This window comes from Lutra lutra, chromosome 14 (assembly GCF_902655055.1).
Source record: "Lutra lutra chromosome 14, mLutLut1.2, whole genome shotgun sequence".
In the NCBI taxonomy this organism is placed as follows: Eukaryota; Metazoa; Chordata; class Mammalia; order Carnivora; family Mustelidae; genus Lutra; species Lutra lutra.
The window spans coordinates 46,626,775-46,643,819 of NC_062291.1; the positions used below are offsets into that span (position 1 = coordinate 46,626,775).

The 17,045-nt window shown below is 39.9% G+C and overlaps 1 protein-coding gene across 6 annotated transcripts in view; it reads left to right on the top strand.

Annotated features, from left to right (window-relative positions):
- The window catches only part of SHLD2 (shieldin complex subunit 2), a 94,450-nt gene extending 77,818 nt beyond the window's left edge, over positions 1-16,632 (top strand). For 5 of the 6 annotated variants that reach the window (XM_047703600.1, XM_047703601.1, XM_047703599.1 and 2 more), the window contains 4 exons: positions 1,799-2,005; positions 9,047-9,275; positions 14,328-14,443; positions 16,291-16,632. In XM_047703600.1, coding sequence (XP_047559556.1) covers positions 1,799-2,005; positions 9,047-9,275; positions 14,328-14,443; positions 16,291-16,490 — 752 coding nt within the window. In that variant the 3' untranslated portion in view covers positions 16,491-16,632. The remainder of the gene's footprint in view (positions 1-1,798; positions 2,006-9,046; positions 9,276-14,327; positions 14,444-16,290) is intronic. The other variant, XM_047703602.1, reaches the window with a different exon arrangement.
- The last annotated feature ends 413 nt before the right edge of the window (positions 16,633-17,045 follow it).

Consider the following 17,045-nt stretch of genomic DNA (forward strand, 5'->3'; position numbering starts at 1 on the left):
AATGTATGATAAAAATTTACTTGGGGGCACCTGCATGGCTCAGTGGGTTAAGCCTCTGCTTTCGGCTCAGGTTATGATCTCAGGGTCCTGGGATCGAGCCCCACATGGGGCTCTCTGCTCAGCAGGGAGCCTGTTTCTCCCTTTCTCTCTGCCTCCCTCTCTGCCTACTTGTGATCTCTGTCTGTCAAATAAATAAATAAAATCTTTAAGAAAATTTACTTATTAGTAATTGAAGGCACACAAATAACATAGTGACAGTACATGATTTTTCTCCTGACTAGTTGATAGAAAACCTACAGGGGAATAGCCACTCTCATAAACTATTGGAAATGTAAATTGTCAAAACCTTTCTTGAGGACAACTGAAAATGCATTATGAAAACGGAATTTGGAATACCGTTGACTTAATAATTACACTTACAGGAATTTATCATGGCTATGCATAAAGATGTGGGTAAAAATATATTTATCACAGTACTGTTTATAATAGTAAAAAATTAGAAATAACCAACATGTGCCCAAATGGGGAATTGCTGTAATAATTTTTAAGATTTTGGCATATCTGTGCCACGTATTGGCATGTTATGCCATATTTTATTTTATCTTAATTTTTTAAAAGATTTTTATTTATTTGACAGAGAGAGACACAGTGAGAAAGGGAACACCCGCAGAGGGAGTAAGAAAGGGAGAAGCAAGCTTCCGGCTGAACAGGGAGCCCGATGTGGGGCTCAAACCCAGGGGTCCTGGGATCATGACCTTAGCTGAAGGCAGACGCTTAATGACTGAGCCACCCAGACGCCCCCTGTATTTTAAAATAATATAGAATAATATTTAATGACATATAAATCCAATTGAAAACAACTGGATGTCCACTAAACACAGTGTTAACTGAGTTTATCTGGGGGTATTGAGATTATGGTTGTTATTTTATTTTAGTTATGTATTTAATCTGCTTTCTAAGCATGCATTTTATAATAAGATGAGCAAACTATTTAAAAAATAGTGATTGTAAAGAATAAAAATAGTGATTGTTTTTAAGCAGTGACTTGGAATATATATGCTGTAGTTCTTTTTAATGATGCTCTGTCTATACAGACTTACCGACTTGTTTTGATTCTGCATTTTTCAAGAAGAAACTAAGAAAAAAAAAAAAACTAAGGAGACAGTGTGGGGGAGGGATGTGAATTAGCTTTATGGCCTGATGTAAGTAGAAACTAAAAGAGCAGCTGTTATTATTAGAAAACTCAGTACTAAGAGATCTTTTTGTTTTATTAGAGTTTGAGGTTGAAGTTATTAATATAGAATAGGATTATTTGTTCAGAAATCTCTGTGCCACTGCAGTTTTATAAAGGATTATAATTATGACTACAATTGTCTCTCAATGCTTTTTTTTTTGTCATGGGAAAATTAGCTAAATAAGAAAAAGAAGATGTTGAAAAATCAGCGAGAGATACTGATTATGGCACACATGTCCATTTCTGTGCCCTACTAGTTTTAAAAACTTTGCCTGTAGATATCAAAACAGGAATTAGCTACTCTGAAAAGCAGTTGGTTATGATACATTATGACTGTTTAAGAAACAAAGAAATCTTAAAAAATTTTTTTATTGAAATTATCTCCAGCATCCTTATGCTGTTGCCCTAATATAGCGTAATTCACATTTTGTCTTTTAATACCCAAATTCCTTAGAGTGGTAAAAGTTGTATTTAACTGATCTAATCAATTGATCTATTTAATCTGATTCTGAGCCTAGATTATTTCCTTTTTGGTGACTTTTTGTTTTTGTTTGTTTGTTTAAGATTATATTTGGGAATTTAAATATCTTTTTGTTCAGCACAATGACGTCCTAGAAAGCCTAGAATTGCATTCAACATTTTGGTCATCCTGTGAGTGCCTGTTTGACGACGATATAAGGGCAATTACATTTAAAGCAAAATTTCGTAAAAGCATGCCCTCCTTTGTGAAGATGTCAGATTTAGCAACATACCTGGAGGAAAAGCGTTCAGGTAAGATCTTTACATACGCGAGATATTGTTCATTTTACTATAAGCAAGGGAAGCTACCATTTATGGGAAAAATGTGTAATTAAATATGAAAGTAAAATATAGATCACCATAAGTAGCCCAACCAGATATTTGCATAACTTCTTAGCCTTCTGCCTACAATCCTTTGAGGTTAAGTTGTAATTATTAGGGATCACTTAAAAATAACCTTTTTGCATATATTTACAAGCAGCTTATCACTTAATGAGCCAGAAATAGAAAAATGGCCTTAACCAGAGTCACTGTTAAGATAAGCATTTTATCGGGCGCCTGGGTGGCTCAGTGGGTTAGGCCGCTGCCTTCGGCTCAGGTCATGATCTCAGGGTCCTGGGATCGAGTCCCACATCGGGCTCTCTGCTCAGCAGGAAGCCTGCTTCCCTCTCTCTCTCTCTCTGCCTGCCTCTCCGTCTACTTGTGATCTCTCTCTGTCAAATAAATAAATAAAATCTTTAAAAAAAAAAAGATAAGCATTTTATCAAGTTACTAAACTGTTATCTATGCATGGTTGTTTAAATTTCGCATTGATACAGAATCCATGCGATTTGCTTGCTGCTCTAGTAAAATGTAATAGCATACTTCCTGAACTCACATGTTTGTGTGCATGTGTATGTTTGTGTATAAGATTCATCCTCAGAAATATACTACATAGAAGATTGCCTTTGGTGATGGATTTTATACACATAGCTCACATGCTGTCCATGAACTTAATACCATTAAACTAACTAATTTTGAATGAGGTAGTAAAAGGAATATGCTTTAGGTTCAATATGCCATATACTTTGGAATGAAGAGAGTAAAAGTGAGAATAACTAAATAAATTGATGCAATTTTAGTGGGAAATACTTTCCACTAAATTATTTTGGCTTCCTAAGTACAGAGTTATGCTGAAAGTATGCTAACTCCAAGTTAAAGGAGTAACAATTAAACAGCATTTGAAGCTATATTTCAGGTTGCTAAATGCCAATAATCAGTAAATTGCAGTGATTATCAATTTTGGAAACTACGGAATGTTTTCTGGTAGCTATTACAGCAATTGTTTTTATTTATTTATTTTTATTTTTTTAATTTTAGTTTTTCAGTATTCCAAGATTCATTGTTTATGCACCACACCCAGTGTTCCATGCAATACGTGCCCTCCTTAATACCCACCACCAGGCTCAGCTAACCCCCCCACCCCTCTCCCCTGCAAGACCCTCAGTTTGTTTCTCAGAGTCCACATTCTCTCATGGTTCATCTCCCCCGTTGATTTCCTCCAATTCACTTTTCCTTTCCTTCTCCCAATGTCCTCCATGTTAATCCTTATGCTCCACAAGTAAGTGAAACCATCTGATAATTGACTCTCTCTGCTTGGCTTATTTCACTCGGCATAATCTCCTCCAGTCCCATCCATGTTGATACAAAAGTTGGGTATTCATCCTTTCTGATGGAGGCTTAATATTCCATTGTATATATGGACCATATCTTCTTTATCCATTCATCTGTTGAAGGGCATCTTGACTCTTTCCACAGTTTGGCAACTGTGGCCATTGCTGCTATGAACTTTGGGGTACAGATGGCCCTTCTTTTCACTACTTCTGTATCTTTGGGGTAATACCCAGTAGATAGCAATTGTTTTTAGGGGGGAAATGAGTGCTGAAAAAAATAGGATGTATCTTTAGGTTTATTGTTATATAATTTAAGTTTTTTAATGAAGAAGAAAATATTTGGTCAAAATATTTTCTCAGAATTTGTATAAATAAGATTACCATTTTTGGTGCTTTTATAGGTTAAATTATTATTTTTTTTTAAAAAGATTTTATTTATTTATTTCATAGAGAAGGAACACATGCAGGAGGAGTGGGAGAGGGAGAAGCAGGCTTCCTGCTGAGTGGGGAGCCAGATGTGGGGCTCTATCCCAGGACCCCAGGATCATGACCGAGCCAAAAGCAGATGCTTAACGACTGAGCCACGCAGGTTCCCCTATAGGTTAAATTGTTAAGAATAACTCAGGAACTTTGGATTTTTGTACTAAATTTTAATTTTATCCTCCCATTTACACAAATAATTTTCTACATTCTTATAGGTGGTTTTAGATTTTATTAAATGCTAAATGTGGTTTAAATAAAATAAGATTATTTTTATAATTCTAATAAAAACCTGTTCCAGAATGAAATGAGTTGAAACTCCTTAAGGGATCACATGCTAAGATTCTCAAGTGTATTTCTGGGACTTTTTGTTAGTGTGCTCTGCCCCCTTTTGGTACATCCCCAGAAATGTAAAAGTTGTGTCATAGCAGAGTGGAAGATATCTCAGATGCCTTTCTAATGTGGTTCGGAGTGTCAAATTTAAAAAGATTTTTAACAGAGTTTTTAGGGTATAATTTTTGTACAATAAACCACCCTTAATTGAAGTATCCACATTCACACTGGTGAGTTTTGACACGAGACCCATCACCGCAGTCATAAAACTGTTTCCACAGTCGTGAAACCATTACCAGTCTGCCCCTTTGTAATCTCTCCCTTCCCTGCATACCTGCCCTCTTGAACCTTCCAGGCAATCAGTCTGTTACTGGAGATTAGTTTGAATTTTCTATGATTTCTATGATTTTTATATACGTGGAATCATACATTATGTACACCGTTTTGTTTGGCATCTTTAATGAAGCAAATTCTTTTGAGACATATCTGTGCTTTTGTGCATATCAGTAGTTCATTCCTTTTATTCTCTTGTACAAATATACCATGATGTGTCTGTCTGTCCATTTGTTGATGGACATCTGCGTTGTTTCCAGTTCTTGGCTCTTATAAGTAAAGCGTCTATAAACATTCATGTACAAAGCGTTATATGGACATGGACCTTCTTTATTCGTGAGTAAACCTAGGAGCTGAATGAGCTGAAGGATTATGTGGTAGGTGTACGTTTAATTTTAATTGTTTAAGAAACTGCCAAACTGTTTTCCAAAGTAGTTGTAGCATTTTGTATTTCCCCCAAGCAGTGTGTGAAAGTTCTGTTTTTCCCACATCCACGTCAACACTTGGTCTTTTTAATTTCTGTAAGAATAGATCATTGTGGTTTGAATTTACATTTTCCTGTTGGCTAACGATGTTGAGCATCTTTTCATCTACTCAGTTGCCATCCCTATGTCTTTGATGAAGTGTCAACTGAAATCTTTTGTCCATTTAAAAACAAAGAGTTGATTACTTTCTTATTACTGATTTTTGAGAGTTCTTTATATTCTGGATAAAAATTGTTAAATGTAGGCTTTGCAGATATGTTCTCCCAATCTGTTACCAGCTCGTTCATTCTTTTAACCAGGCTTTTTGAAGACACAAGTTTCGAATTTTGATGAACTCCATTTTACCCATTTATTCTTGTATGAATTATGCTCTTGTTTTCCTACTTAGAAAATCGTTGCCTTACCCAGCATCCCAAACATTTACGTCTTACATGCTATTTTAGAAGTTTTAGAGTTTTAGGGTTCACATTTGGGTCCATGATCTATTTTGAGTTCATTTTTGTATATGGTGTGATGCATGACTAGAAGCTCTTTTCCTTTTTGCATATGAATATCCTGCTGTTTAAGCCCCATGTGTTGAAAAGATTTCTATTTTTCCCGTGAATTGCTTTTACTTTGTCAAAATCAGTTGTTTATACATAAGTGATCTATTTTGGGGCTTTCCCTTCTATTTTATTGATCTATTTGTCTGCCTTTATACCAGTACCACACTATTTTGATTACTGGTAGCTTTTATAATATGCCTTGAAGTCAGATATTTTTAGCCTTCCAACTTTGTTCTTTTTCAAAGTTGTTTTGGCCCTTCTAGGTACTTTGCATCTCCATGTGAATTTTAGAATTAGTTTGTCAATTTCTAGAAAAAAGCCTGCTGGGATTGTTTTGAAGCTATATATACACCAGTTTGAGGGAGAATTGACTTAATATTGAATTTTCCAACCTACGAACAAGATACATCTTTTATTTCTCTTAGCTGTGTTTTGTAGTTTTCAGAATATAGGGCTTTCATATCTTTCCTCAGACTCCTGTTTTCAGTTTTGGGCTATTCGGTTTTTCTGCTATTGGTGTTTTTTAAAATTTCAGTTTTTTAACTGTTTGTTGCTGTTATGTAGAAATAGAGTTGATTTTTGCTTATCGATCTTGTCTTTTGTAATCTGGCTAAACTCACTAAGCTCAGTAATAACTGTTTGGTAGATTTAAATTTTCTATATAGATTATCATGTTACCTGTGAAGAAAGTTTCATTTCTTCCTTTCCAGTCTGGATGCCCCTTATTTATTTTTCTCACCCCTTTGATGACTTCTCTAATATAATATTGATAAAAAGCTGTAAGAGCAAATGTGTTTACCTTGTTTCTGATCTTAGGGGGAAAACATACGTTTTTTCATTATTAAGTATGACGTTGGCTTAGGGTTTTCCTCCATGCTTTGTATAAGGCTGATGAAGTTGCCTTTTATTCTTAGTTTACTGAAAAAAAAAATTTTTTTTAAAGATTTTATTTATTTATTTATTTATTTATTTGTCGGGGAGAGAGAGCACACAAGCAGGCAGAGAGGCAGGCAGAGAGAGAGAGGGAAGCAGGCTCCCTGCTGAGCAAGGAGCCCGATGTGGGACTCAGGACCCTGGGATCATCACCTGAGCCAAATGCAGCGGCTTAACCGACTGAGCCACCCAGGCGTCGCTGAAAAAATTTTTTTGATCAGGAATGAGTATTAGAATTTCTCAAATGCTCTTTCTCCATCGATTGAGATGACCATAAAGTTTTTCTTTTGCAGTATTTTAATGTAATTACATTGATTGATTTTTGAATGTTAAAACAACTTTGCATTTATGGGGTAAAACGTATTTGGTCATGATGTGTCCTTTTTATATATTGCTGGATTTAATTTGCTGACATTTGTTAAGAATTTTTATGTCTGTGCTCATGAAGGATATTTGTAGGATATTTGATATTTTTTTTTCTTCTTCTTCTTGTAATAGTTTTTCTTGCTTTTGGGATAGAATTAGAATAATGCTTATGGAGTGAGTTGGGATGTAGTTCCTCCTCTTCAGTTTTCTGGAAGAGTTTGTCTAGAATGAGAATGGTTTCTTCCTTACATGTCTGGTAGAATTCCTCAGTGAAGCCCTGTGGGCCTCCAGTTTCCCTTACTGGAAGGTTTTAACCACAGAAAGGTAGTGGAGGAGTACATTTAACTTACTTGGTGTCACGGTGAAGTCAGCTCTGTTATCTACTGGTTACACAGAGCAGCTGACGCCTAGAATTGGAGACATAGATTTTAAAATAAAAATCACCATCATGAGCAGTAATAAAATAGGTGCTTATAGCTCTGAAGGTTTGGTTTGGGGGACGAGGCTGGGGATTGGGAGTGTCCTTGCAAATGCTGGAGATGAGCTCTCCATTGGTAAGCCATGCAAAGACTGTGTTGTTACAGTTAGTCCCTGGTAGGCTGTGTTCAGAGAGGGCCTTTTAGCTACTTTTCATTCTCTTATGTTCAGCTCTGAGAGCTGAATTCATAGTTTCTGTCTTTGTGTATATGTTTTTAAGACAGAAATGGAGAGAGCATATGGAAGTACAAGCAATTTTTTCCTAACATGCTTCATAGTTAAATAAAAGGAATGAGATAGGGAGCTCAACGTGGGAGAGTTTCTTGAGGGTCTGCTCTCTTAACAAAGCTTAACAGAAGCTGGATGGAGTGAAGCTGTGCCCAGCTCCTTGTCAAGAAATGAAGGTGCTTTATTCAAGCTCTGCCATTGGGCCCTGCCATCCGCAGAACATCAGTGCCCAGCAGGCTGTAAGCCCCTTGAAAGCAGAGTCCACATTAATCATGAACTTGTAATTCTTTTGTAGAGATGTATAAATTTATAAAATGTGTGGAGGGATGTTAACGTTCTTCTAAAATGATTGGATTCTTTCATTAATTTCTTAGTGATACAACATGTCTGCGGCAAGGTGTGATACAGAGTGTGCTGTCATTTGCTGGGTCTGCTGATGGCTACACACTCTTGTAATTCATGTTAGGGATACAGGGCCTAATTGGAGAAGATGATGAAACAATCTTTGGGCACCAAAAGACCAAGGCAAACAGAAGGACTTAGGAATAGGAAAGTCACCATTAGTGGGTCTCTTAAAGAGATAACCCGAAAAGAGAATAAGTAGCCAGAAGGATGAATTCCTGACCTGGATTATACCACCTGCAAAAAGGATGAAGAAGAGCAAATCCAAAGGCTTAAAAAGGGCTTTCAGCTGACTCTGGAGAGGAAGGGAGAAGATAAACTCAGGTGAACTCCCTGACTTCACTAGTATACAATAAGGCAAAGGTAAATGAGAAAAAAAGAGTGTCTGGCAGATAACGATACTCAGTATTTGTTTAACAGGTGAATGCATGAGCCAGTGAGTGCATGAACGTGCTTGAGGTCCTGGTGAGCCACATTTTGTAAGTGAGCACTCTCGGTGCTCACGTGCTCTGTAACCAATGCCCAGAGTATGGATGGCGATGGGCAGGAAACTGGAAAAAAAAAAAAGTTTAAAAAGAGGATAAGCTAGTGGTATGTTTGTTTTGGATGAAGTAGAGACTGGAAGAATACTGACCTGGTATTTGGCTTTCAGCAATGATCAATTAAAAAGAAGTGAGGATGGGAAGAGAGAAGGTATGTTAGCTCATTTCAAGTGTTTTGAAGGGATCGCTCCTGAAAGAGGGATAGATCTTATTTTGCATGATTCCGGAGGACAAGGAGGAAGGAAACACCCACCTGTACAGCCAGTCTAGCCAGAGCAATCTTCACTCTTAGTTATGGGTAGCAGCTGCTTACCTCTCACTTTTCAGAGTAAACACTGAGGCCGAGAGCCGATGAGATTGTGCAGGGAAAGAGTGAAGGAGGGAAGACCAAGAATGAGTCCTCGGTCGTGTCCTTTACTATCAGTGACTCAGTCAACCATATCATGAACCACGTTCATAAGTTAAAGTTATGCTTTTGGTCCTATAATATATACACATTTCTTTTTGTCTCTTGTAGGAGTGATTCTAATCAAAGCCCAGATTTCAGAGCTAGTGATCCCTGTCCCAGCAGCTCAGAGGATAGCTCTTTGTGCCCGCAGCTCTCTGAGGAGCATCTTCTCTTCTCTTCCTGACATTGTATATACTGGCTGTGCAAAATGCGGACTGGAACTGGAAACAGACAAGAACAAGATCTATAAACAGTGTTACGGCTGCTTGCCCTTTACTATGAAGAAGCTGTACTACAGGTGAGGCAGCTAAGCAAGCCACTGGGTTGGAAAAGATTTATTATTCTTCGACTGGACATGACCGAAACATTGTATATATCAATTCTTACTTTCTAATGAGAATTAACTAGAATTAATCCAAGAGAATAAAATTTTTCCCCTGAGTGATAAATGGCTATTTGTGAAGGCAAAAATTGTCCAGTAATCATAACAGGGATTTTTAAAAGCAGTAATTAAAAGATATTATTATCTTTAAGCAGCTATATTGAAGAAAATTTTTGCTTGGCTTTATATTTTTTAACCAAGATCTAAATGGCTCATGAGAAACTGATTTCTATACTTTCACATATAACTGGAATTTAAAGGTTAAACTGTTCTGTGATCTAACCTCTCAGTGTGGAAGCTAATAAGGTATTTAACTTTCTGTGCCTCAGTTTTCCCAGCTTCACATTAGAAATTAAGGATTGCAAATGTTCTTTGGTAAAATTGCAAACCAGCTCTGTGAAAAACACATTTTTCAATCAATCAATGTCCAAATGCTTGTATAAATTTTTTCTTTTTACCTTGTAAATTACATGCCTTTATAAAATAATCATCACTGTTTCATGCTCTTTTCTGTTTCTAAATACTGCAGTATCTAAAAACTAAATACAGATGTATTCAGCATGTTATCATGGTATACGTTAAGAACATTTATGGAAGCTTAATCCATAAACCTTATTTCCCTTTACATATGTGTGTTATAAATAAGTAAATAAATTTTGCTCTTACTCTGAAAGTTGCTTGTATGGAAAATAAAATAAAATTAAGATAGGTGGTATATAAGAAATATAGTTAATGAAAAAAAAGAAAAAAGAAATATAGTTAATGAAAATTGATTTCTTATCAATAGTTAAGGCTCCTTACAGAATGCGTGTGTTACTTTATATCATTCTTTTTTTTTTTTAAGATTTTATTTATTTATTTATTTGACAGAGATCACAAGTAGGCAGAGAGGCAGGCAGAGAGAGAGGAGGAAGCAGGCTCCCCGCTGAGCTGAGAGCCCGATGCGGGGCTCGATCCCAGGACCCTGGGATCATGACCTGAGCCAAAGGCAGAGGCTTTAACCCACTGAGCCACCCAGGTGCCCCCTTTATATCATTCTTAATGTTCCTAATGAACGTGATTATTTATTGGGCAAAAATGTTACCCAATAAATATCCCTTATGGAGCAGACAGACTTTGAATCTTCAGTCTAAAAAATAACTATTCAAGAGAAGGACTTCACAGATCATTATCAGCTGACTATGGTATACCCAGTATGAGGTCTATAAGGTATGGTTCTAAACTATAATGCATTGAAAATGTAGTGCAAATGTTTTATGTTGCTAGAATGTTGATAGACATGCTAAAGCAGAGTTGTTTTGTTTATTTATTGAAAAGCTTTTAAATTGTTTTTAGGTTTAGGATTCAGATTATTTGGTTTCCTTAGAAAAAATTTTTTTTTAATTAAGGAAGTCTTGAGATTAGAGATTCCCTCAAGTTATCAAGTACAGTGATTCAGAAATCATTGCATGAGTCATCACTTATGATTCTATGTAAGTCAGTAGCAACTGAATAAGGAAAAGCTGATTGTCTAGTTTTTTTTTTTTTTTTAAATATCTTATTTATTTGACACAGAGAGATCACAAGTAGGCAGAAAGAGAGAGGAGGAAGCAGGCTCCCTGCTGACCAGAGAGCCTGATATGGGACTCCATCCCAGGACCCTGAGATCATGAACCGAGCCAAAGGCAAAGGCTTAACCCACTGAGCCACCTAGGCGTCCCTCTGATTGCCTAGTTTTGAAAGACACACACAATCGAGTTAGGTATCCACATATGTTCACCCGATATTTCTTACTGTGGATGCTATGCTGATTGATCTAAGCATGCTTCTTGTACTCAGAAACTCTTATGAAATACATAGTGAACATTTGTATGGGATGACAGTCCCATGCTGTGAGTGGATCAGTCATGTTGGATGTTGCTTGTTTGTAACTTGGAATTGATTTTCCAGCAGCAACCTTAGCTCCATGGTTTAAGTCTCATTCCCACCTTCAAAGGATTGCCCATATGCTCGTGACTCTCCACAGCATCTCCACCCTGGTTTTCTCCTCCAAGCCCCAATATCTGATACTCACTTCCTCACTTGAATGTGTTTCAGGCAACCCACACTAAAAATACCCGAGATTGGCTCTCTTATTTTTCCTGTCCTCATTTCCTGTCAAACTTGGTTCTTCCCAGTTTCATACTTCCCAGTGCATGGTATCACTGTCTACCTCATTAACCTAGAAACCTGCACATAGGCCTTGAATCATCCCTTTTTCCTTACCTAGCATGTCTAATCTACTGGCAAGTCCTAGGAATTTCATCCAAAACCGCATCACAAATTCACCCACTTTTTTCCATCTCCACTTCTCCTCAACCTCAGGGGCACTAGTGACATCTCAGGCAGGACAGTGTCTCATGGTTAGGGTCCCCATACATTGCAGGTCATGTGACATCCTGGTTACCTGGCCTTGCCGAAACCCCAGTTATCACAAAACCAGAATGGGAAGGCAGCACCTGCTGGTCCTGAAGCATGTGGGCCTGGTCTCGGCTGCTGCTCGGTCTTCCTGTCCTCCTTCGGCCTTGGCCCACTTCCGCTCATTCTCTACACAGCTGACCTAAACACCTCCAGGCGGGTTCCCTTCACTCTGCTGCCATGCTTTCCCTTGCTCGCTGTGCCCACCTCTCCCCTCACCCCCGGCCTTCTTTCAGTTCCTTGGACACCCCGATGTTTTTGTCCTTAAGCTTTCTTGCATGTTCTTCCCTCCACCCGCCCCATGTCTTAGTTTAAACGGCACCTCATCAGCGGGGCCTTCTTAACCCAGCACCACGTGTGTACTCGCTGCAATTGGTACTTGTCTAGTTGTTTGATGTCTTCTCTAAAAAACATCTTTACTGGGCTAGAATTCAAACAAACCCATCTAGAATGTATGATCCATGGTTTTAGTGTATTCACAGGCTTATGCCATGACCCCACAGTCCATTTTTTTTTTTTAAGATTTTATTTATTTATTTGACAGGGACAGATCACAAGTAGGCAGAGAGGCAGGCAGAGAGAGAGAGAGGGAAGCAGGCTCCCTGCTGAGCAGAGAGCCCGATGCGGGACTCGATCCCAGGACCCTGAGATCATGACCTGAGCCGAAGGCAGCAGCTTAACCCACTGAGCCACCCAGGTCCCCCCCACAGTCCATTTTTAGAGACACTTTCATCACCCATCACCCATCACTTCCATCACCTTAGCAGTCACTTCCTCCCTCCCTCCATCCCAGCATTTGGTCTGGTCCCACATTTTGGCTGGTATGAATGATATTGCTGTGAAGATTTGTGTGCAAATTTATTTTTAAGATTTTATTTATTTATTTGACAGACAGAGATCACAAGTAGGCAGAGAGGCAGGCAGAGAGAGAGGGAAGCGGGCTCCCTGCTGAGCAGAGAGCCCGATGCAGGACTTGATCTCAGGACCCTGAGATCATGACCTGAGCTGAAGGCAGAGGCTTAACCCACTGAGCCACCCAGGCGCCCCACTTATTGTCTTTTTGTCCCACTAAACTCTTATGATCCTGGAGTGAAGGAACCAGATCTGTCTTGTCTGCTAGTGTGCACCCAGTGCTTAGCACGGTGCTTGGCATGAAGTACATATTGAGTATGTGTTTGCCGAAATAAAGAATGGAGGAAGAGAGAGATCATGGGGAAAGTGTAGAGTGAAAAAAGAGGAAAGACCTAGCATCATCATGTGGGTGAAAGGGCAAGTAGGTTTTTTGAGGGAAAATCAGTACTGTTGTTTGAACTGTTAATTCCTCTATATTAATGAGTCTGTTTCTAAAATCTGTTCTTGGGGCCCCTGGGTGGTTCAGTTGGCTGAGGGTCTGACTCTTGATTTCAGCTCAGGTCATGATCTCATGGGATTGAGCCCTGCATTGGGTTTCCTCCTCAGCTCAAGTCAGCTTGTCGCTCTCCCTGTGCTCCCTCCCTGCACACCCTCAACTTTATACTCTTTCTCCCTCTCTCTCTCAAGTTAAAAAAAAAAAAATCTCTTCTCAACTTATTTTTAACAATTAATCTTTGAAAGAGGCAATATGAACCTGGTTAAAAATGCAACCTGTAGAGGAAGATATGAAGCCGGTAATTCTGCCCCCATCTACCTTCCACTATCGCTGTTACTTCCTTGCTCATGGGAGGTTTTGTATATTCTTCTAGTAATTTATCATGTCCACACCAGCACATATATATCCCTTTCTTTAAAAATATGTAAATAGAATACTGTCCATTTTATTATTCATATTATTTGTTCCGTGGAGTACATCATGGCCGGCCTTTCCTAATAGCACTTATAAACCTTCATCAGCCTTTTTAACAGCCACATGGTACTCCACCGTAGCACACACTGAAAATTATTTATCTAGTTCCCTGCTGATTGACTCGCAAAACAGTCTGGTTTTGATAGGGAAAAATCCAGTGGGGAAAAAGAACTTGAGGGGCATTTGGGTGGCTCAGTGGGTTAAGCCTCTGCCTTCGGCTCAGGTCATGATCCCAGGGTCCTGGGATTGAGCCCCACATTGGGCTCTCTGCTCAGCAGAGAACCTGCTTCCTCCTCCTCTCTCTCTCTCTCTTTGCTTGCTTCTCTGCCTACTTGTGATTTCTATCTGTCAAATAAATAAAAAAAAATCTTAAAAAAAAAGAACTTGAAATTGTGACTGTGAAATACTGTGATTATTATCTTTATTTATGTTTCTAAAGATAATATAGACAACAGTGTAAAAATGTTTTCTTTTCTTAGTATCTGAAATTTTAAAATGAATATGGAATAAATCAAATTTATTAATTGATCATTTGAAACTCTTAAAAAAAAAAAGGGCTTTCTTTGTGTTTCAGAATGTCCTAGAGTTGTTTTAGGAATTAAAGTGAACCCTGCGTGGAAACCCAGTGCTCTTTCAAATTACATTGTACTTTAAACGTTCCTTTAATTTGAACATGTTATTGAAGGTCCTGTGTTATTACTGTTCTGTAGGCCAGCTGTAATGACCATAGCTGACGGCATACATGAGGTTTGCATCCATGTAGGATCCAAGCTGATGGAGAAGATTCTTTTCAACATTTCTCCTGACTGGCTCAACAGAGTTATAGGTAAGATAGCAGCACTCATTTCGGGGGCGTCGACAGTATATTGGAACAGAAAGAACATTGTAAATTAAGGTTTTTTTTTCTGTCTGTGCAAAAGCAGAGGGATAATTTAGCTTGAGTGGAACAAAAAGGACAAAGGTGGAAGGTAAGACTTGCTCTCCACCTGCTGTGACAGCCATGCTCTGCCTTGTATCCCTGGTGGGTGGGGGGATGTCTTGTGCGGTCCTCCCCTCTCCCAGCAGTAGGGTACCACTTCTGCTCTGGATGGGGAGGCTTCCTGCCCCTCCCCCAGGGATAGAGGGATTTTTCTTTTATCTTTCCTCCACGGTCAGCCCTGGGCAATAGGATTTACCCACCTTCCTCTCTCAGTTTAAGGCTCTCGTTCCTTAGAGGAGCCCTGAATGGTGTTTTGTGTTTTCCCTTGTGGCAGCCTCTCTGATTCTCCAGACTTCACCGTTGTTGGAAGCTTTCTGTATGTCCTGCCCTAGATCCAAGTGTGTGAGCACCTGGTGGGGACGAGGGTGCAGTCCCCCCTTACCTGAGACACTGGCCCACATTTGGCTTTTAGCGAGTCATGAAAAGTTGTAGTACATTCTTCATTCTTGCCTGTTGGGTGCACGTGTCTTCTTTCACTGCTCGCTGCGATAACCCTGTGGTCTCCTCTGTCCTCTCTCGTTTCCCTCTGGCTTGGCTGCCTCACTACCTCGGCTGTCCTAGAGGCTCCATAAATTGTGACTTTGTAGTGTCTTCAGTTTTTCTAATAATTGTTAAGGTTGGAGCCATGTTCTTTCCAGCTTTTCACATCCTAACTGGAAGTCTGTGTGTCCTTTTTTATTCACTGTCTTTATTACTTTTCATTCTTTTGGCTGTTCCGTTCCTTCTCTTGGTGTTCTTTGTTGTATTTTCAGTTTTGTCTTTTTACTTTTGGCACAATATCAGTTAGCCTCCATTTCCCAGAGAAGGACCATTCTCAGATCAAGTCTATGTCTGCATTTTGCGCATTCCCGAGTCAAATGAACTTCTCAGCATTAATTAAATCGCAACCCTAAGTGAAAATGTGGGCACCAGTTATAAAATGGTCTTCAGACCATTCAAATTATCTCTAATCTTGATTTTTTTTTTTTTAGCTTATCTAAGTGAAAAATATGAAAGTTTTGAGTATTGTAAGAGAATTCCCTCACTGCCAAAAATATGTGACTGGCTGCCTGGGAGTCCGTAGAGGCAATCCAAGAGGGGCTGGTGGTGTTGGCCAGGGAACAAGTGTAGTTTGAGCATGGTTGGTCGTGCCTGGCCAGCCTCTGGCCAGCCTAGCATCTAGCACCCCGCTCAGGAACTGGACTTAATGTCCTAAAATAAAATAAAATAAAAGGAAGCTCTAAGACAAGTGTAAAAATACAGTGATATCTCTCTGTAATTTCAGTATTTTTATATTATCAAGATTTGATATTAAGTAACTAAGTCAGGGTTCTGTTATATAAACTAGATAGCTGATGAGAGCTGTCGACTGGGTAAATGAGACAGCTTTTCTGACGGGGACGCGCTCTTTCTGTGTCAGGCTTGACTCAGGAAGATGTCAATGTCAGTTCTTCCCTCTGTTGTTTAGAGAAGCCAAGAGCTGTGTCATAATAGGAAATGCCACCGGTCCGAGAAGCCTGTCCGCGATCAGCGGGCATCGCGGGCCCTCATTCTAGAGCGTCTTCAGCACCTGTGACTGGAAAGAGAGGGGATAGGAAGGGAAATTTCCGGCGGGTGTGGGGCTCGAGAACCAAGAGGGGTTGACCCCTTGGCTGTGTGCATTTCTGGCATCTGGGCAGGGAGCCTAAGAGCGAGTGTGTTTCCATGTTCCCCAGCGCCTCCCTCCGAGGTCACCTTCCGCGCGGTGGCCGCGGACCTGCTGCACTCGCTGCTGGCGGGCGGCGGCGCCCCTTGCGTGGTGAAGCTGCACAGCCTCTTCGTGTTGGATGAAAACAGCTGCCCGCTGCAGCGGGAGTTCTCGCTGCTGGATTTGTATCCCGACAGTGGCGGGCCGGGGCCCAGCGCCCTCCTCTGAGACCCGATGGGGAAACCGCGGGTACTTCCAGGAAGACATTCCAGGAAAGACGGGGCTCTACCCGGGTGTTTTAAAAAGATACGTATTTTTGTAAAGAGAATGATGTTAAATATATGAATTAAAACCTTTTTTCTAGGAATGTTCTGTGAGGTTTTCTGTCTGTTGTTTGGTCTTTTCCTTTCCTGCTTCTAGAGGAAGGGTCTGGCAATAAAGGCAATAGGTGGCAGTTCCCTGGGAATTACAGGTTCACTCTTGGTCCCTGCTCCGTTCCAGCGCTCTGTGAAGGACTGAACACACAGACATTTCTCAAGAGTTGTTCTTCTGCCGTGCTCACAAACTCTCAGTGCTCCCCGCCCCCCGCCTTTTTAAAAATTTTTTAAAGATATTATCTATTTACCTGACAGAGACCACAAGTAGGCAGAGAGGCAGGCAAGGTGCGGGGGGGCGGGGGGAGTGGGCGCCTAGTGGAGCAGAGATCCCAATGCGGGGCTCGATCCCAGGACCCCCAGACCATGACCTCCGCGGAAGGCGGAGGCCCCAACCCACTGAGCCACC